General features: G+C 39.0%; 1 protein-coding gene across 6 annotated transcripts in view; it reads right to left on the minus strand.

Moving 5' to 3' along the window:
• Window positions 1-19,219, minus strand: part of zranb3 (zinc finger, RAN-binding domain containing 3) — a 196,660-nt gene that overhangs the window by 77,798 nt on the left and 99,643 nt on the right. For 4 of the 6 annotated variants that reach the window (XM_078932237.1, XM_020708646.3, XM_020708643.3 and 1 more), the window contains exon 14: window positions 8,503-8,721. The exons of the other annotated variants lie outside the window; for them this stretch is intronic. In XM_078932237.1, coding sequence (XP_078788363.1) covers window positions 8,503-8,721 — 219 coding nt within the window. The remainder of the gene's footprint in view (window positions 1-8,502; window positions 8,722-19,219) is intronic. 6 annotated transcript variants of the gene reach the window in all.

Genomic DNA, 19,219 nt, shown 5'->3' on the forward strand with positions numbered 1-19,219 from the left:
AAATATTTTGAGTTAAATATTGCATAGAGGGTTTTCCTTCTACAACTACAAAAAAAAAGTTTAATTCTAAAAAAGTGTGTGTTCTTTTAGACTTTTTTGTGTTACCTAGACCTCATATTTGTTAGTTTATTGTTAGAACCTGTACTACCTTAGTTATATGAAAGAAAACAACCCAAAACTCATATATATTTTGTTGAACATATTATAAAGGAGTTGTAAACAACTTGGGTTGCACATGGATTTATTCACACAAAAAAGCAACGTTCAATGGGCAAAAACCAACATAAAAAAGCTAGTACAAACCAGTAAGTCAATATAACTTTATCCAATTTATATTTACAAGAAAAAAACTAAAGGGTTAGCCTCATAATAAAAAAAAGCAAAATACAAAAAACTTTAATTGAAATGCATTAAAGCTGAATTATCTATACCATTTTAATTTAAAAACATTTTTATTGGACAGGTAAAATAGTGAGATTCAATTTCAATATATTTAGAGTAAAATAAAGCTAATATACATTTGTATCATACAAGCTTAAGATTTATTAAAGTGCTTAATTAAAATGTATTTAATTGCAATATTTTTCTTGGCCTATTTTGTTTAAGTCACACTCCGATCATCCTTTGATCTATTCTAGAAGTGTTCCCAGTGGTCTTTTATTTGATCGTTATGCCAATTTTAGCCAAAAATCAAATCAAAAATCTATTAGAAAATTTTTTGCAGAGTGGAAGTAGATCTTTAGAAATTCACCTCTAAGTTGTGGGCGGGACTGTCAGTGCAGAGTAAGCCTCTCTTCATTTCCCATCATCCCTTTTGTTTACATGGTCTCCCACTAGCTTACAGCCCCCACAACCCTTCAAACCAGCATTACCAATACATCAAATGCAACGATTATTTATGAATCTTCTGTCTTCTGAAGATGAAAACATTGATGGTTCAAATAAAAAATACATTTAAATAAATTTTTTTGGCAAAAATTGTCCCGACGCAATGCATTGTGGTCTATATTCGCTGATCTAGTGAGCATCGATGCACAGTGGTTCTTCGCAGAGACTTCTGGGAAATTTTTAGGGCACTGGATTTTGGAATTGTAGATTCGGACAGCACTACAAAATGGCGAATAAATTATATAGTGGGGAAAGAATTTGGACACAACCAAAGCTTATGTGCGTAAACGGTCAAAGAGTTAAGACACTTCAAAAAGCGTGTTGTCGTCGGTTCATCAGGTATTAAAGGGTTAACAGATTTGTTAGCATCTAGAAAAAGATATTAAAGGAGAGGTTAATTATTAAACCTTACCTTAAAATGAATGAACTCTTTTTTTATCTCTATGCCTTTTTTTTTTTTTTTTTTTTTACATTTTTAAACAAAAATCTTAGTAGCTAAGGCAAAAGGAGCGTTTTATCAAAGCAAATTGCTTTGCCGCTGCAAAAAAGACACTGTCCAATTCATTTTTCTCAAGTCCACTCAAGGATTCGTTGAGCAAAAAATAGATGAAAAGAGAGAGATAGAGAGGAGGAAAAATGAGTGATAAAATGACAGACTGGGATGGAGAGAAACACAGGAAGACAAGAAAGAGAGCAGGTCATTAATGTCAGCTGTGTAGCTCGCCCATCCTGCCAGCATCTACCAAGAAAAGGTCAGGCAGTGGAAATGAGACCGCCGCCGTTCGACCACGCTTCATTTAGACAATGACCTATAACACTCTGATAATACTCGTCTTAAATCACTTTGCATGGCCAGTTGTCTGCCGTGGCGGGCTGTGCATGTGTGTGCGCAGTCAACCCGCCCGCTAATGGGGAAAAATACCAACACAGGCTGATGTGTGTGACAACAGCCACTGAATAAGTATCTGCCGCCGATCTCAGGTGGTTATTAGACAGCATCAGCTTGTACACTGAAAGACTAAGAGGGTTAACTGAAAGATAAGTGCTACAAAGACTTTGCCTCCCTTACTTTTTCCTTCAAATCACTGGAGCATAAAAATGAGGAAAAAAAAAAGAAAAAAAGCTTTGAAGTCATTTAAATTGTCATCGAGGTTGTGCCAAATCATAAAAACTGTCACAGCTGTGCAACACTACTTCTATAATGATGTATCTGTCACAAACAAACTGATTGTCGCTTCCTTTGTTGTTTTGTTTGAGTGCGGTACTAATAAAGTTTTTACGAAATTTACGACAACTTAAATTTTTTTTTGGTTTGCTTTCAGATGATATTATCCTAACGACCAGTCTCCTCTCCTTGACCCGTCCTGTGCAAAGTCGGCATCCGTCTCCGTCATATTTTCCGCCGTTGTGGGTGCAATTTCACCAAAGCGGGCACGCCGTGTTCCGATCTAGGCCTGACTTTAGCCACTTTGTGTCTGAAAATACCCAAAGAGGAAGATGGAGGGGGCGGTTCGCAGAGCTAGAAACCTGGGATAAAAATGTTTTTAGGACATCTTGCCAAATCCCATTTATCCTTCTGTCCTTCCACATCTGTAATGAAACCTAACAGCTCTGCAATGCGCACCCTATATTTGCCGTAAGCATTTTTTTTTTCCTGCCCCCCTTCCTCTGTTCACACTAGCGGAATGCGCCAGCTGCATTAAATGGGCCATTTATACGATGGGGGCAATTCATCTTACAAAGCCGTCTTATTAGACTGTCACTTACACAGTATGAACAGTGGCTTCAAAACACCCCAAGGGATTTATCTGTTATTTTACTGCAAGGAGGAGAAAACAATGCCTAATTGGACTGAGTCATCTCATCTGCAGCGTCGAGAAAAGAAAAGAAAAAAAACAGATATGGAAAAGAGAAAATGATTCTCTCTTCAACTGCAAGGACATATGGAGCTGCGGCGCTGGAACTAAAAAAAACGACGCAAACGGGCGAAAACGATCACACCATGCAGATAGATGGAGCGACAGACAGTGAGGAAGGAGGAAGACGGAGAGGTGGAGGAGGAGTGATTGCCTGTCGGTGCTGCGTGGAAAGTAATCTCAGAGCAATCAAGAGGCGGGGGCGGCCGACCGCGCTGCAGTTTGCCTTCTGGAAACAACAGGCAGGTAGAGAAAAATCATTAGGCACCGCTCCTGACCCCATAGGTCACTTTTATTGGACAACCACTGTGACTGGTATTAGACCCACGCTGGTGAGGACTGACTGGCAAAAGCACCAAACCAACAACTTGACCAAGCGATAACTGACCGAGTAGACTTTTTTTATTTTATGACACAAAGTCATCCCAGCAGGTGCTCTTCCACATTAGCCATAAGGTAAGGCTAGGTCAATGTTTCTTAGAAATAATCCAATGAAAAGCATTATTACTGATGTTACATTTAATACAAATTACCACCTAATCCCTTCTATTTTGGAAACTGAATGAATCACCAGCCGGTAGGCATAACTGCCCCATGACATAGACGGAAATGCATCAGCAATAATCTCAAGGAAGCAGATCTGAGAAATTTAAAACCTGTCCAAAATATTTTTAATTTATTTCCTTTACTTCAATTTTAATTCAGACCGGACACATTTGGTTTTCCTACAGGGAACCAGAGTTTGTGTCCCTAGATAATCTGGCACAAATTTTCTGTCTGAACAGACCCAATTAGCCTCTGGTCCATGACCAGGAACCACTCGTGGACCCATCTATCGCGGTAGTCTCGGTTCATCTCTAATCAGGCTGAGCTTCGGTTCGCTCTGAGTTTCCTCAGTCTGGATAGGGTCCGTGCTTGGAACAGAACACCTGAACCAAGACAGCCACTGTAGCCGGCCATTAAGAGATGTAAACAGTACAGTGGAGAGATGACGAGACCCAACAACTCATTAAAATGTGGTTGGATGAATGCAGGCTCATTAAAAGAACTTTTAACGTGATGCAATTTGCGTCTCGCTGTTTTCCCAACAAATCTATATGTCATAAACACTTATCAGCGTACCGATCGCCAACTCTTCAGTAACAGTGTTACGCTGATATAGACGTTCAAAACTGGTTGGTGAAATAGGAAAGGGCTGCAAAGCGCAGGGCTTTCTTTATTTTTTCTCTCAATGCTTTGCCCCGAACTTGTAATTCCTGGCCAATGACTGAACACATCTTTAGTCACATGGCTTACTTTACAAGCTGTTGGCCGGAACATAAAAGTCTGCTTGACGACAGTCTGAATCTAGACTTATTCTGTATTCTTATTAATTCATTTGGCAGTAAACCATTCAGGGTGTATCTAACCTTCGCCCAACAGTAGCTAGGATAGGCTCCAGCAACCCCTGACCTTGAAGGAATTGGGGAGGTTTGGAAAATGGATGGATGGATAATTGCATGCAAAGAAAAAGCCATTCCTGTTTTTAAAAAACATGAAAGATAACAAGAGTTCAGAAAATCCTCTTGGAAAAAAACAATCACAAGATGTCTGGGAAAGCATGCAATGGACAGACACAAAGAGGAAACAGAAGTTGTTTGGCCTCAGTTTCGAAGACCATGTTATTAAAAAAAAAGTATTTAAACTCAATACCCACTGTCAATCACATAGTAGGAGGATATGATTCAATGTCATTTCACTGCTAGGGACAACATTGCAGTATTTTAGCTAAAAACAATATCTTTTTTTCTAGACCTAAAGCCGCATCAGATAAAAAAAGAATATTAGGTAAAAGTCTTGTGATGTGATATGTCTACACTACTCAGAATCTAGCACTGCATACCTCCAAAAATCAGTTCCAGGATAGTAAGCACAACCAGAATACTTAAGACGCACTGTTGATTTTGAAGTGTGCCCTATAGTCCACAAACTAAGGCATGTTTTTAAATCACTGTTCTACTGTAAGAAGAAAGTCAAATATTCATATATTTAAATTAGCTAAGTTCATATTTCACCCTAATTATTGTGTTCTATTATTTCAAACTAAACTGGTTGAATCTGTCATGCATTAACTTACTGCTTAAGGACAAGCAGACTTTGGACTTGAGACTTGTTTATTCTTATTTTTTTGCTAAAGAACAAAAACAAAAGCTCACTTTTCAATGTTTTTGATTAGCAAAAGTAGACAGACTAAACTACCCGTCTTATTATCTCTACAAGTTAATTCAATAGAAATTTGTGAAAATCTTCTTTCACTTTCAGCTTCTCCCATCAGGGGTCGCCACAGCGAAACAACCCCCCCTCGAGGATGAGTCGCATGGTTAACTTGGCAAAGTTTTACGCCAGATGCCCTTCCTGACACAACCCTCTCAATCCAACCGGGCTAGGGACCGGCACAGCAGCAGAGAAGGGAATAGGGAGCAGCCCGGATTCGAACCCTTGTTTCACGGACGGAAGGCGCCGCAAACCAGCACGAGCTAAACTGGCCACCTAGGAATTTGTGACACTGAAATATTATTTTTTACAATATGTTATAAGACTTGAGTTGAAATAAAATGAAAAGACTTTGGACTCGACTTTGACTTAAAATAAGGAACTTGAAAGTATCTCTTACTAGAATCTTTGTGTCATCCAATTAAAAAAAATCTATAGAAACAAATAACAGATATATAAATTGATTTAAAAAATAATAACAAAAAAAGCAGCATTTCAACTTTTTTTTATTTTGATTTGAAAAAAATCAGGTCAAATTTAAAAGAAAATTGTGCGACAAATATAAAATATTAAACAACTGTAACACTTTACATGTTTTAGGACACAAAGCACTGCATAAAGAAAAATTCTGAAACCGGATGAACATTTTTTCAGTCTATGCTAAATGTTGATGCTAAAACAGCTGTAAAAGGTCTGAAGGATGAAAGAAAAAGTTCTCTCTGAGGTAAAGGGTATTTGGGGCTGTAACCCCAAAACTGTGAATGTTTGGGGGTTGGTGGATGAGAGAGTTCAGCAAAACAAGATCTGTTGACTTCAGAAGAGAGATATGAGGCTTCCAGTCCTCTGGTGGATCAGAGTTGGCTAGAAGATAAATGATCATCCATAAGGGTAAGTGGGCAACTATATTTTTTATATTTATGTCCCACCCCCAACCCAAACAACTGAAACCTTCTGGCCTGGAAACATTTCTCTATGGTTTTGGGCTACAGATTTTTAAGGCAACGAGAAGAAAAAAAAAAGTCAATTTGATTGAAATGCTACGGAAAGTTACGGTTGATTTGTTTCGTCGTCCTCATGTTTTGCCACAGAAAGCGTTAAAAAAAAGGTGGATTTTTACCATATACTTTATTCTGGGTCTTGAGGGAGGTTATTGTCATTTTTGACACAGTTTTCCCCACATATTTGATGTAAATCAACGACAGGGGGCACAGATTCTGTCAGGCAGATGATCCAGCCTGCCGGAATCTATGCCCCCCAAAAATTTGCAGTAAAAGCAACAACTATTTATTAACTGTCTGTTGTTAAATACTTACATAACAAAGTCACTTTCATAAATCGTGTTTCGTAACAAAAGTCGATTTTTCTTACAAAAAAAGCAGTCGTTTTATGTAGAATATGTGGAAAAAAATGCAAATATAACAATAAACTCCCGGAAGAAGCAGAATAAAGTATATCATAAACGTCCACCTTCTTTTCACGCTTTTTGGGGCAAAATATGAGTGCTAGAAACAAATTAACAATGCCAGAGACAGGAAAAACAAATTCTGGCAGAGGAAACATCTTGGATACAACAAATTGGAACTTTTTTTTTAAGGTATACATTATCACTGTCCATTATCACCTTTTATACCATGGTCCGGGTGAATACTCGATTCTGATTGGCTGCTGGGCGTGCGATAAAAAGTGATAACGCACAGTGTTAACCGCACGGCCCAAAAAGAAGTTCTGGTCACGTATCTTAAATCTTTTGTATCACTGTGCCGGCTTCTTTAAGACAACCTTTAGCTTCATCATCTGGACAAAATGTATAGTTTTGATATTCTTTATGCCACTGCATTTCTCGTTAAACACATCTACTCTATATGAAGGGAAACAGTCAGTTTTTCCATTACATAAGCATGTTTTAGTTTATTTTTCCATTTATTATTGTTGGTGCTTTGATATTTTTCCAGTTTAATATGATCATTTTTCTTCCATTTACATTTAACTTACCTTACTTTCAGGACATTCTTTTGCTTACACGAACTAATCCGCTGTTAACGCAAATTCACGTAATTCCAGCTGATTTTGTCGCAGATAAAAGCGGCTTTGCGCCATTGTGCAACACTTTACATTAGTTTACCGTTGCAAAGCTGATATGAAAAGCTGCTTATCTCTGCATCAGAATCCGCTGATTCCTGTTGATTGGGGAAATGATCGGAGGCACGGTAGTTCAAAGGGCGTGTGTTGTAAAGGCGTCAACAGCAACATCTCTGGTGTTAAAGGCTTAAGGAACAAATTATAGATGGTTTCCTGAAAACTGAGGAGGAGAATCCAGTTCATCTGAGTCAGTGCCTTAATGAGATCAGAGCTCTGTGGGAACCTCACCATCTGTTGCAACAGTCGTTTGTGTCAATGAAGATGCTCCTTGATAAATGTAGAAATTTTTTTTCTTTTTCTTTTAACACAGGACTATAGATAGATATTAGCGGACAAGAGCAAGTCTAAAGGGCAAGTGGGGGGGGGCTTAGCTAACATCCTGCAGCGCCTCTTTAGTGCTGCCATTTCTGATCGACAGTGAAGCTTTTATCTCTCCCCTTGAGTCCGAAAGAATAGTGGCGTTTCTTTTTCAAAAAAAGTGAGTTTTTTCAAACACCTTTTGTGCTTTTTGTCTAGAAGTAGGAGGGTGAGGGCGGGGAGGGGGGACTTGGTGCATTTCAAGCGTGGGCCATAAGGGGGCGCAAGCCACATCGTTATTCGGCTCAATAGTTTCCTTTTCGGACCTAAACGAAGCCCAGCATGGTCCTTCATCGCTGGACCCCTGACATCGGCAGGCTATCCAGGGCAACAACCAGGTCTTTTCTTAGACTCTGCAAGCCTGGCATATTTTTTTAAGGTCTTCATATTGCAGATGCAGTAATTAGTTCTTTGTAATTAGTGCAATTTATTGCTATCCCTGTGAGACAGCGGTACTCAAACGCAGAGGTCTTAATTTGCAATATTACCCGCTGTGTAATTGGGAATTTGTTTCTTCCCCCCCCCCATCGGAGAGTCGCGGGTTTGAAGCTGGCGTGGACAGACAAAGCGGGTCGCACTTCAAGGATGAGCAGCTGCAAACTTGTGTGTCTTATCCAACGGGGCCAAATGAAATCAAAAAAGAAGCTAATCAGAGGCGGCTGGACAATGATAGAAACCTCAAAGCGGGTCAGCAGATATTGGGCAGGAGGGTGGAGGGTGGGGTGGGGGCTCAATATCCCCCTAAGTCTTCCAATGCAAAGTGAAGAAAAAGGCAATTACTTCAAGATACTAAGAAAATAAAAATAATAATGCTAAGCCCCATATGGAGGAGATATAGTCCCTTATTGGATGAAATGATGATATTAAACAGCATTATATGGGCAGGTGACAGTGCAGCAGCAGCCAATTTCCCTAGATATGAAAAGGCAGAGATTGCAGGTGGGATTACCGTGTGTGTGGTCAGGGGGGAGGTCCCCACTGCCGTCAACTCTCTCTCCGGATGAATGTTTGCCTTTGAGCCTCTGTTCGTCCTCTTCCTCCGCTTCTCCTACTTTCTGTTTGTCTTTAGGAGATCCCTCCTCCTCCTGTTTGACTTTCCCCTGCCGCTCCTGGCCGGAGCCGGGCGGGCGGTCCGGGCCTGGATCGGTCGCTGCGGGTGGTGGCGGATCTGGGGAGGCAGAGATGGAGGGGGGTGACTCTTCGGGCTGAGTGGCACGATGCAATCAGACTTTGAAGAATTTAATTCCCCGGCGAGATATCCATCATCCAGAGAGTGTGAGAAAATGACTGCTGACATGAGAGTAAAACTCAATACGGCTCATTAGTGATGTTATTACAGGGGGAATCATATGTCTTTCTCTGACAAGTTCAAAGGACGTGCAGAAGGAAGAGACAGGCAGGAACCTTTTCAGTTCTCCTCTTAAGAAGACTGTGATATAAATACAGCAAGAATAGAACGTGCTGCAAACCACAGCTATAAACCTCCAGTGGACTGTTAGGCCAAAAGATGCTTCCTATGCAGCACATTGGCTCTGATGAGCATGACGAACATCTGCCAACCCTCCGATATTAACCTGATGAAAAGGATCATTGTGTCCTTTTGTTGTGGTAATTGCTCACCAACATCACATGTAGTGGAACTTTAGCAGAATAATTGCCTGGGATTGCAGCAGGACCCGGCAGTGAGCAGCCGACGGTATTCCCACAGCTCATAATGGCCGAAAGCCAACGGTGGACTCTGAAGCATCAGCGTACAGCGCCTTGAAGGGAGGGGACTTGTTTGCAGGCCCACTGTGCAATTGTTTCTGAGATTCTTTATTTATGCACCACTCTCTATGGGGAGGCTGAAGTAAACACCCCCCTTTTAAATCCAGACATTAGAGAAATCCTACCTCAAAAATGTGCTTTTGTGTTGAAAAAACAAAGAAGCCAAAAGGAGGATGATTTAACACATGATCCAGCAACACAATCATGCTTTTTCTGTACAATTTTATGGGTGTAAAACTACAGTTGGAGGTAGAGAATTTAGCCGCAAAGCCCCTGTTTTATGGAATAAGCTCCCAGCCCATGTAAGAGAGGCCGACACAGATTCTACATTCAAAGTGAGACTTAAAACATTCCTCTTTGGACAGGATTATCGTCAGAATAGCTAGTATTCAGAGATTATTTTACTTAATGTTAATGTGTTTAAATTAAACTTAATAACAATAACAACTAGTTGTAAGTAGGCTCCTAGTAATTTTGAAGCTGTGGTAGCTATGGTGCACTGGGGTTTTGTCCTCTTTTCTCATCTACTTCTACCTTCCTTCTCTCCTCTATTCTTTATTATTATTCATCATTTACACTACCCTCTGTTTAGTGCAGTGCGATTCATGTACTCTCCCCCTTTCCCACTCCCTAGGAGGGTAGTGGGAGTGCTTCCAGATTCCAGTTGGCTCATCCGTGCACCTGTACCTGATCGAGTACCTCGTTTCTGGCTTGCCTCTACTACTGCTCCTACACCTGGTTGTGGATCCCGTCTCCGGCTCGACTAGCGCCCCCCGCCGTCCCCCCAACTCCATCTGGATGAAGGTCGTCTGCTGGACTTTAAATATGTAGTTGTAGAGTTAGATAAGTTAATTCTTCTCTAAGAGTTCTGGTAAATCGCCTGTCCATCCTGGGGGAGGATACCTCCTTCATCTGTACAGCCCTGAGGTTTCTTCGTTTTTTCCGGAATCCGTTTTTTTTTTTTTTTAAAGAGTTTTTCCTTACTGCGAAGGGGGGTCTAAGGGCAGGGATGCCAGTTTAGTTTAGTCAGTTTGTTAGTTCTATTTAATATTTTCCTATTGAATTCTATGCATTCATGATCCTTTTGATTTTATGTTCAACTTTTTCAATTACTGATAAGAAGCCCATGTTGTGAATTTGGGCTATACAAATAAAATTTAATTTAATTGAGTGAAGCCCAAATTTACCCATTGGTCTAAACACTATAAGCATGGCGGGTGGGGTCGGATGGTTAGATTCATTTGACGATAGTAAAATGAATTGGTAGATAGAAAAATGGAGTGATATATGGTTAGGTGAATATTTAGATTAAGTGACGGATGGTTCAATGGATAAATGGATGGTTAGATGATTGGATGAATAGACAGTTGTTTGGGTGGATAGATGGTTGGTTGGATGGATGTTTAAAGACATTTACAGATAGAGATGGAAAAATGGATTGATGGTATGGTTGGATGGATGAATGGTTAGATAAATGGACGGTTGAATATTGAATAGATTGACAGCAGAATTGATAGATGGCTGGATGGATGAATTGACAAATAGATGGTTAGAAAGATTCCTGGAGGGATTTTATTGTTAGATGGATAGATGGCTGGATAGATGATTGGATAGTTGAATGGATGGGTATTTGGTCTGTTGCATGGTTGGATGGAAAGATTGATGGTTGAATGGTTAAATAGATTAATGTATAGTTATAGATGTATAATGTATAGATGGAGTGCTGGATTGGATGGATCTTGTATTTCTGTTTTGGGGGCTTTATCTCTTTTTTACTGTGATCCCTCAGTTCAAAAGTAGTTTCAATATTTTTTAGATATCTATTAGTTGGTGTTTTGCTTCTGTTCTAAAGTGACTTCATTGTTTGACATTTGCCTAGTACTTGCCTTGTAAACGGATTTGGCGTTAGTGAAATGAGTTTTCAATCCAGCCTTTATCTGGGACTAAAATTGTTTTTATTTAGGGCCAATTATAAAAATGATTCTGTTTTCTAAAAGGTTGAAAATCAGTAAATTGATGATTACCAAATTGACGATGAGCAACTATGTAGGGAATAAGGAGATACTTTGAATTGTCAATGCCTTTTATTTTTTGTGTCCTTTGTGCAGAAAATTTGTATTTTTAAAAGCTTTACAAACATTATTTGTGGTTTTATTTTCCAAATGCTAACACCTGCTGAAACTAGAATCCATTTGTCTTGACTGCTGTTATATTCATCAATCCTTTTATAATAGTTTAAAATCATCTTTTCTTGTTTGCATAGATGTGGTATTTTTTTCAAAGAATCTAAAAACAAAGGCCACGGCTTCCTCTAAGTTCATTCCTGGTTTCATCAGAGTCGCATCTTTTCACATTATTTGTCAAAACTGAGGAGCAAATCTAACAAGACAGGAAGTTGTGAAACTCAACGACGCAGAGGGCTAATTAGCGACCCCGCCTTTCTGTGGCTTGTTTCTTTAAAAGGCCAGCTCGAGTCGGCTTCCTCAAATGTCACGCGAGTCTCCGGGCTCCTGGTCCGCTGCTGGCCCCCTTAGCTAACAAGCAAAGCAAGGCCAAAGTGAGACAGCTCAATTTGTGTTAAGTGGTCCCTGCCGAGGAAGATGTTAACGGGAAAAAAATCCTGCAGGGACAAGCCTGGACTTTGGAAGGCAACCCACTGTTGTCCCAACCATCAGGACTTCACTACATCTGGTTTGATAAGAGGGAGGAAACAACTCAAACCAACACGAGCAAACTGAAAAAACAACAACAACTTAGGTTTGAGATTTAACAAGGATCTTGAAACAATAAAGGATTTTGTAGGTGGTCAAACATCTGCATTAATGTGGCAAAGACATAAAAATGAAAGCTGGTGTTTCTCATCTTCTTTGCACTACTAATCTCCTGAACTTGACTTCTGTTAAAAGTCAATATGAAAAAAATCAGAGCTCACTGAGTGAAGAAAAGAGCCAAGAGATAAGCAAATTACCCTCTTCCTCCATCCATCTCTCACAGTAGGTGCTGTAAGATAAATTGCCTGTAAAAGAGTTGAAAGACGGAAGCGCACCCACGCTTTCACCCCCCAAAAAAGAAAGCAGCAAACACAGAAACTCCACAGACTCACCACTTGCACTAATGCTGTCGGGCTGAGTTAACAACAGGCACAGTTTGGACCAACCTGACTCGGATGCCAAACTCTTTCAGCCGAAGGAAGCGCAGTAATAACCCATGACAGTTTGATTAAAAACAGGCCTGCAGTAATTACAATATAGCCCTACGGTGATTCAATCTGTACATAGTTAACATGTGATGTTATTGTTTAACACCTGGACCTGGACTGCGTTCCAGTTTCACAGGGGATCAATCAATCTCAGTCCAGCAGTTATTAATCCCAGTATAAACTGATCGGTGCTCTTCAAAGTGAGATGCTGTGATTGGCTTGGAAAGTAGTTCCAAAATTTTCCTCATTTGATGAATACAGTCTGGGAAATCACAATTACCAGGTAATAAGATCGAACTACTCTGTTTTCTCCATTGGATAAAAAAAGCACACAAGTGGTCACATGGCATTATCATCAATGTTTGTCCAGTATATTTATCATGTGTTTATGAAGATCACTTTACAATCTTTTTGGAAGTTAAAGTCATTACTTAACCATATTAATGTGGTAACTAAGCGAAACTAGAAACTGTTTATTTTACCTTAATGAGCCACAAAACAACAAAAATATTTAGATGAGGACTGACTGGTTTATGTAACCAACCCTATTGGTTTAATGGTGATGGATGTTTAGATGCATTGACCGATTGTCCTTTTGGATGGATGGATGGATGGATGGATGGATGGATGGATGGATGGATGGATGGATGGATGGATGGATGGATGGATGGATGGATAGATGGATGGATGGATGGTTGGACGAATGGTTAGGTGAATTTACAGACAGATAAATTGATGGATAAATGGATTGATGCATGGTTGGATGGATAGATGGGAAAATAGATTAATAGCAGAATTGATAGATGGATGAATGGAGGGATGGATGGTTAGATGTTTGGTTGGTTGGATGAATGGTTAGGTGAATTTACAGATAGATAAATGGATTGATGCATGGTTGGATGGATAGATGGTGAAATAGATTGATAGCAGAATTGATAGATGCATAAATGGAGGGATGGATGGTTAGATTGATGGATAGTTGGATAGATTTATTGTTAGATAGATGGATGGCTGATTAGTTGAATGGATGGATGGATGTTTAGTTAGATCCATGGTTAAATGGAAAAATTGATGGTAGGATGATTAGATGGATAGATGGTTAAATGGATGGATGGAAGTTTAAATGGTTTATTGTACAGTTAGATGAAGGGTTAAATGTATAGTTGGATGGAGGGCTACATGGATGGATAGATGGATGGAATGATGGATGGATGGATCTTGTATTTAATTTTGTTTTTTTGTGGTCTTTTCCTCTTGTTCACTGTGGTCCCTCAGTTGGAAAAAGGTTTTAACTTTTTTTGTGAAATACTAAAAAGAGGGGTGTTCACCTCAGTTGGATATCAGCCCATTCTTAGACTGAAGTGACTTGCTTGTATAAAATCAGCCTAGTGGTCGTCTTGTAAACTGATCTGGCTCCAGAAAAAACAAATTTTAATCTTGCCTTTTTCGACAAAACTAATCACATTAATGTGGTTTCTAGACCAAACAAGCAAGAAACTGCTTGACTTAGCTAACTGAGCTTTCAAACAACAACATTATTAACAAGAGGACTGACTCGTTTGTGTTACCAACCCTTGTGGTTCATTGGTAAACTGCACCTGACCTTGAACACTTTGGTTTTTAAATTAATCCTGTTTGATGGAATAGACAAGACTGACAGAGATTAAATATACGATAAAAGGACAAGAGAGACAGAAATTCTCCCTCAATACCGATGACATAAATATATAACCTAACCCCAAAGACAAAACACTTTACTTTAAGCCAGCCAACACCAATCCACCCAGGGCCTTTATGTTTGATTTGCAGCCTGAGAACTGGGGATGCAAAGACTGAAAATGTCAAATGTGACAATGACAAGAAACTATGGCATTTTAAAGAGCAACATCCACAAACTACAATGTTTTTTTTATAAGACATAAAAAGACAGGTAGACTTGAAAAATTTTCTTACCCATTTGTTTTCTTTTTTTCTTTACCTTTTTGTTGAGGAAATGCACAATTATTTTTTTTTCCCAGGAGATGATGTTAAAAGGATGTTTTGAATTTACTGTATGAATTGGGACTTGTCAAAAAAAAAAATCAATTTGGACCTTTGAATTAAGACTTAACATGATCTAGACATGAAAATTCATATACTTGTGTCAGAAAATGTAATCATGGAGCATCTTTCTAATGTGGCCAAAGAATCCAACAAAGGTTCCCATTAAATTAATACAGAAATTGGCACTTTTAAATACACTTTCAGTAATATAAAAGAAAACAGTAATGGAGGAACTTTTATGCTGTTATTTCTTGTTTGTTTTCCTTAAGATTGGCTATATTTTCTAGAAGTCAACATGCTGATCCAAAAGCGGTAAGACAGCAGAGAAACTGCATCCATGCAGGTCAACTCCAGGTTAACATGTCACCATTTCTGCTACACCGTAATCTTGGCAGTTTAAAAAATAAAAAGACTTAGGATTTTAAACTATGTTGACATAGAATATACATAAAAAGAAATAGAAAAAGTAGAAACAGCTGTAATTAGGAGAAGTAAAACATTTCAAGGTACAGGTTCTTTGGTTTTGGTACCGGAGTAATATCCAATCTTGCAAACCAGTAAAATGTGACATCAAGGGTTTTAACGTCATCCAAATATGGGCGTAAAAAGGAGACATGCTTATGAATGCATTTGAGCTCAAACCCAAAGGTAAAATGTCGGGCAACAGGAACCAGGCAAAAAGGTAAAAGAAGTTGGGAAGGCTCTGCATCACTGTGACAGACCAGAAGAAAGTCCTTCACACAACACTCATTTTACTCTGACGTGAAAATTGGAGGGGGAAAAAAAAGTGGGTTTGCTGGAGAAAAATACACATTGGTAGTATGATTCAAAGCAAATGGGCGGAATTTAGGAAACAAGTTCTACTAAAACACATTTTAAAGCCAAAGCCTTATTTTTCAACAGTTATTACTGTGCTTTACTGTTAAGGTTGACGTAACAAAAAGAGAGAAAAATGGTGCACTGCTTACCATTTTATTGGGTTGATAAGGTCAAAACACATTCTGAGTATAACTGCTAAAGTGGAACTGCTTTAAATGTGTGTCAGCTGGGCTCATAGGAGTTACAAATGTACTAAAAGCCCCTTCATGTTTTGTTTACGTGTTGAAAGAAAGAACACAACAGTGTGCTGAGACTCATGAGATCACAAGTTTTACAGATGCAACATAATGCGGAATGAGTCAATATTTAATGTCTAACTTTAAATATTTCACCTTTGGGCAAACTTAGTCAAATTTATTTTGCTTTTCATTTATGAGTCAAACACAAGTTGACAGCTCTTGTGGTAGTGCCACTATGGTTACAATGCTTCCAATGCATGCATTTATCTATTATTGTTATGTATCTATCTTCCTCCTTCGGCTTTTCCCATCAGGGGTCGCCACAGCGAAACAACCTCTCTTTCGAGGAGGAGTCGCATGGTTAACTTGGCAATGTTTTACGCCGGATGCCCTTCCTGACACAACCCTCTCAATTCATCCGGGCTTGGGACCGGCACAGAAGCAGAGAGGGGAATAGGGAGCAGCCCGGATTCGAACCCTGGTTCCACGGACGGAAGGCGCCGCAAACCAGCACGAGCTAAACTGGCTCCCATTATTATGTATCTATAATTTTATTATTATACATGTATGTATTATTGTGTAAACAATAGGGGTGTAACGAGTAATTGATTAATTGATGAATCAATTTGTTCAACCAGGTTGATTTGTGTGAGGCAAGTTGTTAATTGAATTGAATCTAATCGACTTATACCAATAAAAAAATGCTTCAAAATGAAATGAAACAATCTATAACCAGTATTGAAAACAATACAATTGGATTGAGGCACTGTAGGTTTACTTTACTAGATTGTAAAAACGATCAAGTTCCATCACAACACTAACCCCAACACACATGTGATAGCAGCAAGAAATGACCAAAGCCATCACTGTAGTCTAATGTGTGGAAACACTTTGAATTTTGCAAAGACGTGACCATGTGGTAGAATGTTACGTATGTATTATTTTGATGTGGAAGAACAACAATGAGCTGAGCTTTATTAAACTAAAATGAGAATGGATTTCCCATTAATTCTCTCTACCTGTTTGTACACATGTTTTATTTACACGTGATTACCTTACAAGAAATATAAGGAATATGAATAACTTCACCTGTACTTCAGTACACATGAATTTATCTTTCAGTCATTGGTTGAATTTTTTGCTAAAAATGTCCTGTGTCGATTTTAGATTAGTGAATCGGATCGAATCGGATTGTTCAAAATGATTCAATCTCTAATTTGTGGCTGAATCCTATAGTCAGCCACAAATTATGATATGAATCGAATTGTTGTTCAAATGAATTGTTACACCCCTAGTAAATAAGTGATGCCTTAATTGGTAAATAGGTCACACCATCATCAACATACACTGAGCTGTGAAAATTTTGAGACAGGTAAATTAGGTGTCCCAGAAAAGAGCCTTGTGGGACTCCTGCAAAGCATTTAAGGTAGAGTCACATGCGCCCATGTAGTGGGTGACCTGTATGCGTCCTGCAGGTTTTTGGGTTGCCTGGGTCTGTGGAGGTTTGTGGAGAGGAGGGGCCGGTTCAAGGAACATTTTAAGGGGACTGCAGATGTGTCTTGCAATTCACTTGAGGTTAATTGAAAATGACACATACAATTGTCATGCGTGTTGTAAGTGTCATGTGAAGTATACAAAAAGGTAATGTAAGATACACACACCGACACTATTAAGCCTTAGTCCAAACAGCCCTTACGGCTAGATACAGGGTCCCTACGGGCAAACCAGCATGGGTATACAAGGAGCAGGCAATTACTAAATGAACAGAACTTTCCCGTGGCACAGGATTTTTTGGGGGGGTTATAAAAATGAAAATTTGTTAAGACACGTTTGCGTCATAGCGACTTTACCATTACTTACCCGTGTGTGTTGTATATGTGTTCGCTACGACTTCGCAGCTTGCCCATAGAGAAACTGCACACTTTTGCTCTACGGGCTCACAGAATGGCCTACAACCTTGCCATTTGGTGCGAGCCCCGTACAGGTTTGCCCATTTTCAGACAGCGTTCATCTAAACGAGAAGGGTATATGCGACAATGGCATTTATTCTGCTGTGAAAAAGATGTCGTTTATTTTTCTATACAGTGCTTTTTTTCAAGATTCCTTCAGTTAGCGTGTAGTTTAGCATTTATATAACGACGCTGGAGGATTTTGTATTAAAATGCATTTATCCTTAAATTAAAAGTCAATTATTTGTTTATTGTTAAAGCATTTAAGGGTGCTAATAAACTATTTTATCCTGAAAACAGATGAATACGTATTTCCATGCATGTGCTCTTCTTTAAAAAGCACTGGGGGGGGATTCTTCCCTTACTTCGATCTCGTCACTCTGAAAACTCGTTGCCCTTGAAGGGACACCACTTTTCATGTCACACAATTAGGCTCCACCTGACTACTTCCTTACATTCCCACGAGCTGAAGATAGCGGTGGCAAGCCGAGAGATATCTCTATAAATACAGTTTTTATTTCTCAGCACAGTCTGTCATTTACAAATTTAGCAGGTTGTTAAATTTTCTGTCTCGCGAGCTGACATGGGCTGCTGCTGTGAATGCAGAGAGGCGACGAAGAACAGAGTGTGATTGCTGAGCAGTCATCAAGCATCTGCTGCAGCTGAACATGAAACACAGTGGTGCGTGTGAATTCAGATTTTTTTTTTTACTTCCTAAAGTGTGTGGGTGTGTGTTTTTGAGCTGAGCTAAAGCTGAAATACAGGCCGTTAGTATTGAGCGCATTTGAAGTGCATTAGCTTCACATTCAGCGGACGCAGCTGTAAACAAACCTTTAGCACATGTACTATTTGCTGTATATGTAAGCTCCGTCATTAATGAAGGACAGAAAGAGAAAACCGCTGCATTATGAGCAATCATTTTAAATCTAAACAAAGCTAATTCAGCAGTAAGCATGTAAATGTCTGAGACATCTGGCATTTAGATAATTAGTCGTGTTTGGTTGACTGCTTAAAAACATCACTGTGACAAACGATAAATGCTATTTTATTTTTTCTCTTAGATTTCTTTGTTAATATTATTTAACACGCCTTTGTTAGACACTGGCTCTTATAATAAAAAAAAAAAAACTGCCAGATGATAAAATGTGAGTGAAGCAGAAGAATGGCGGGTCAGACGTTTGTGTTGTAATAAGCCTCGATATCACTTCTTTCTCTGCTGTTATTTTTTTAATCAATGCTCCATTGTTACAAAAATGTCAAGAAAGCCCTGGAGTCGTTTTTATAATTGCCTTGTGGATTCCATGATATCTCTGGAAGTGGCCACGCGACGCGTTTACACAACAAATAACAAACTTTTGCAAAATACTATACTACTATAAATGTATACGGTTAAGAGTGGAGACTCTTAAAAGTGGATTTGGGGGATTTTCTGGTCGTTGTAGTTGAAATAATAAATGAAACAAATCAATAGTTTTGTAAACTAACTGCAAAAGCTGCAATTCAAGATAATTCAAGTGTTACTCTGATATTACAAAGAACACTTTTAATAGAGAATTACGACTTCATCTGCAAATAGAAGTAAAAAAATTCTTAATATATGAAAAAAAGCAAAAGGTTTGCCAATGAGGTAAGAAAAATAATCTAACCATG

This window comes from Oryzias latipes, chromosome 2 (genome assembly GCF_053564925.1).
Source record: "Oryzias latipes strain Hd-rR chromosome 2, Olatipes_Hd-rR_3.1".
NCBI classification, from domain to species: Eukaryota; Metazoa; Chordata; class Actinopteri; order Beloniformes; family Adrianichthyidae; genus Oryzias; species Oryzias latipes.